The following is a 4,507-nucleotide window of genomic DNA, read 5'->3' on the forward strand; positions in this document are numbered from 1 at the left end:
ATATATATATATATATATATATATATATATATATATATATATATATATATATATATAAGTGAATAGGCGACTGCATATACATGAAAAAAATTCTCAAAATATACAGGAAATCAGCCAAAAGATTAGAAAAAAAAATAAAAATTATAATATTTTTTCTATAAAAAAATAACATTAATTAAAACAGCATGTCTAAAATCTTAAAATTATAACATTTGTTAGAGTAGCTAATAGCCTCACATCAGTTTATTTTAAAAATATAAATTTAAATATGTAAGCTTGAAGTTTTCATCCTATAAATCTAAACTTTTGGTTTTAATCAGAATCAAGTAATGCATTTGCTTTGTATCCTTTCTTTGTTTCCAAGGCCAAAGGTCTAAGGGATGGCATTTAGGGTTTCTTTCAGATAAAGACGTTGCCATTATTTTTTTTTATTTTTTTTATTTTATTTTGTCAAATGAAGACAGTTCCGCGTGTGCAACTATAAAATTCTTTTTCCCCTTATTTTATCAAAATTATTTAAATTTCAAAATTATTCAAATTTTATTATTGATGTAATTTAATTAATATATAATTTAAAATAATATAATCAATTTATTTAAATAGCCGTTAAAAACAAGCCATTAAAATTGGTCATTCTGAAACTATTATATAGAAATATATATAATTTTCTAAAGATAATTAAATATTGTATATTTAAAAAATATAATTTTTTAAATATATTGTCTTCGTATTTATATTATAAATAATTGAAATGATAGAATAAAATGTTTATAAGTCTCGTGTTATAGTATAACAATTGTGGGAAATGATTTAATAGGTAAAAACTTAATGTATTGATAAAATAACATAGGTATTAAATCCTTAGATAATCTAAGGATTAACGATGCCCTAATCTCATAGCCAGGAGAAGTATTCACAGAAACTAATCTCCATCACAGTGTCAAAATAAAGTTTTCAAGGTTGTTTAAAAAAAAAAACAAAAAATCACTGCAATGTTTTTAACATGCAACATTACCAATAATTTGAACACTTAAGTAATAAGTTTCTTTACTGAAACATCTGAAAGGTTCACAAAAGTAAGATCGATGTGTGTCTTTGTCTTGTATAATAATCTCACTTGATAGAAACAAATGGAAAGACAATAACTGAGGATGATATGCAGTGTTATGTACAAAGATCCAGTATTTTGGAGATAAAACTCAGAAGATGCAGATGCCTCCCTCTCATGTTACAAGATTGCTGTCGAGACCAACATTGTCAAGCCATGTAACTAACTGCTGAGCTGATGGTCTAAGCTTCGGAGATTCATTCAAGCAAAGGCATGAGATCTCCATTACCTTAATCAGCTCGCTTTCGTATTCCTTGTCAAAGATTAAGGGATCGAACACCTCTGTTACTCTCTTCTCATCCTTCATTTTAAGCACCCATGATATCAAATCCCTGCACCCCTTTGGCTTGCAAATGTCCACCGGCCGTGTACCAGTAAGCAACTCCAAAAGTACAACACCAAAACTATAAACATCACCCTTGAAAGTAGCGACCGACGCCAGTCCATACTCAGGAGGAATGTAGCCCAAAGTTCCTACTAGATCAGTCGAGACATGAGTGTCATATGGAAGAATCAATCTTGCAAGCCCAAAATCGGCCAAATGAGCTTCGAAATTTTCATCTAGCAGGATGTTGCTGGACTTGATGTCTCGGTGAAGTATATGAGGTTGGCATGATTGATGAAGATAAGCTAATCCCCTTGCCGCTCCTTGAGCAATCCTTAGTCTCGTATTCCAATCTAGTGTCGTGCCTTCTTCGAGCTTCTCATGAAGCCAATAGTCTAAGCTCCCATTCTCCATATATGAATAGATTAAAATACGATCTTTTCCAATCCGGCAATACCCTTGAAGTGAAACAAGGTTCTTGTGTTGAGCTCTTGAGAGGGCCTCTACCTCGGCTTGGAATTCCCTCTCCATCTGACCATAATCACCGGTAAGTTTCTTGATAGCATATCTTCGTCCGTCAAGCAGTGTTGCTTTATAAACAAGCCCAAATCCTCCACACCCAATGACATTAGCTTCATCGAAATTGTTTGTTGATTTTAAAATGTCTCCAATGCTTAGAACCTTGAAGTCCTTGTTCTGAAACAGAAGCACCAATAGAGGCCCGGTCAATTCTGCGTGTGCATTTATATCTGCCACTTCCTTCACCCTGTCTTCCGGTCTTCTGTGCCGTGTCCTCGACACGACCAAGTAGAGGATAGCTAGAAGCAATGCTGTCCCCAGCCCAATTCCGAGAGCCATTCCGATGATCACACCTTTGTTTTTTGGTTTTTTGCTTAAAGCTAGTGGATGGACTTCACTTGCACAAGATGAGGTTAAGTTAAAACAGCAGAGATCTGGGTTTCCCTCAAAGTTAGAACAAGTGAAAGTCGAGAATTGACATTTAGTGGGAATTGTTCCGGACAAATTGTTGTATGCCACACTGAACCTTGACAGAAAACTGAGATTGGTCAGTGAAGATGGAATGCTTCCCGATAGATTGTTATGTGACAAATCCAAATACTCCAAGCTTGACATACCCGATAACTCATCAGGTATATTCCCGGACAACTGGTTCATGCTTAGATCCAACACATGGAGTTTCTTGAGCTTCCCAAACCCCGGCAATACTGGTCCAGTTAACCGATTATAGCTCAAGATCAGAGATGGCGGAAAGTCACTAAAATGATTATACTGTAAACTCTTTCCGGAATTATTTCTTTTGAGGAAGTACGGGAACTCTTGCATTGTTGTTCTCTCCATTGAAATATTTCCAAAGATAAGGTTTGCAATCATTGTCAAGCTATTTGGAATCTCCCCAGTGAGCGAGTTATTCGATAGATCAATGTAAAATAGTGAATCAAGATTCTCAAACCACAAAGGAATTTTTCCCTCCAACTGATTCCATGACAAGTCTAAAACCTTCAACTCCCTACAAGTAGCCAACCACGCTGGAACATTACCCAAAAGAGCACAATTTGCAATAACAAGAACCTCTATATTGTTGAAAGCTTGAATCCCTTCAAATGGCATAACCTCTCCTTCGCGAAAATTGTTGGTCATAACCAAACTAGAGAGGTTTGGGCAGTGTTGCAACACCTTCAAAGCTGATGATATGTTTGATAAGTGATTACTTGTGAGCGAAAGAAAAGACAAGGAGACCATGTCAATGAAACTAGTTGGAATTTCTCCATGGAGATCATTTTTAGCTAAATTCAAAGTCTTGAGTTCTTTGCATTCTGAAATACTGGAAGGAATAACACCATTGAAACGATTTGATGCGAGATCGAGCAAGCTCAGATGAGGCATGGCAGAAAACTCAAGGTCAATCTCACCACCCAAAGAATTGTTCCTTAAATTCAACAGTCTAATGGCAGTCAAATTTGATAAAGAAGAAGGCAATGTCCCTCTAAAACGATTGGATTCAGCTAGGAAACATTCAAGCTTCATGAAAGCATTGAAGACATTGGGAATACTGCCATTAAAAGCATTGAAAGAGATATCAAAGAGAACAAGGTTGGAGAGATTACTGATCTTGGGGTTCAGCAGGCCAGAGAGCTTGTTCTCCTGAACTTCAAGCTTCTTCAAAGATGGCAGTTTGAACAAATCCTCAGGCAAGTTACCAGATATGGAGTTCCCATCAAGACCAAGCTCAACAAGCTCAGAACAGTTGCCAAACCCATCACTCAATTCACCAGAAAAGGAGTTCATTGAGAGCCTGAGAACATGAATATTTGGAGAAGACACACAGAAGTTGAAGCTTGAGCTTATGTCCCCCACAAACCTGTTATAGCTAACATCAAACACAGACAAGGACGGAGAGCCAGGGAGAAGAGGAAGGGTTCCATTGAAGTAGTTGTGAGAGAGGTTGAAGAGGTGGAGGGAAGGGAGGGTGGAGATGGAGGGAATGGGGCCAGAGAGAGAATTCAAGCTAAGATCAAGAAGGCCAAGGTCTTGGAGGTGGAAGAGGGAGGGAGGGAGAGGACCAGAGAAGGAGTTAGAGGAGAGGTTGAGCCATTGGAGGTGGGACAAGTTGGCAAGGTAGGAGGGGATGGTGGCTTTAAGGTTCAAGTTGGGGAGCTCAAGGCCAATGACTCTGGAGAGGTTGTCACAGGAAACACCAGGCCAAGAGCAGCAGTTGGAGGAGCCATTGATGGAGTTCAAGGAAGGGTGTTGGGAGAGGAAGGAGTGGAAGAAGGGGTACAAGGAGTGAAGGTCTTCAGGGTGGCAGGTTTGGTTATTTTCAGAGTATGATTGTTGGAAAGAAAGGAGGAAGAAGAAGGAATGGAGGAGAAGATAGTGAAGAGATGGAGGTCTAGTGGTGTTCATCTTGGTAAAGAGAGAGAGATAGCGAGAGCTCAGAGTTGAGAGGAAAGAGAGGAAGCCATTGATGGAAGAGGAACAGAAAGAGAAAGGAACAAGGAGAGGGAAGGTGGTGGTTGTAGTTATGTCTAGAGAACTGCTGCAGGTAGAGCTTG

The 4,507-nt window shown here is 38.1% G+C and overlaps 1 protein-coding gene across 1 annotated transcript; it reads right to left on the reverse strand.

Annotated features, from left to right (window-relative positions):
* Positions 1–1,037: 1,037 nt before the first annotated feature.
* On the reverse strand, positions 1,038–4,507 carry LOC120249439 (phytosulfokine receptor 1-like). The gene has a single exon (XM_039257947.1). The coding sequence runs from the start codon at positions 4,356–4,358 to the stop codon at positions 1,224–1,226; it is 3,135 nt and encodes a 1,044-aa protein (XP_039113881.1). The 5' UTR covers positions 4,359–4,507; the 3' UTR covers positions 1,038–1,223.

The sequence above is a fragment of the Dioscorea cayenensis genome, chromosome 19 (assembly GCF_009730915.1).
Source record: "Dioscorea cayenensis subsp. rotundata cultivar TDr96_F1 chromosome 19, TDr96_F1_v2_PseudoChromosome.rev07_lg8_w22 25.fasta, whole genome shotgun sequence".
NCBI classification, from domain to species: domain Eukaryota; kingdom Viridiplantae; phylum Streptophyta; class Magnoliopsida; order Dioscoreales; family Dioscoreaceae; genus Dioscorea; species Dioscorea cayenensis.

Coding starts and splice junctions, on each gene's coding strand:
- LOC120249439 (XM_039257947.1), bottom strand. CDS start 4,358: ATGAACACCACTAGACCTCCATCTCTTCACTATCTTCTCCTCCATTCC.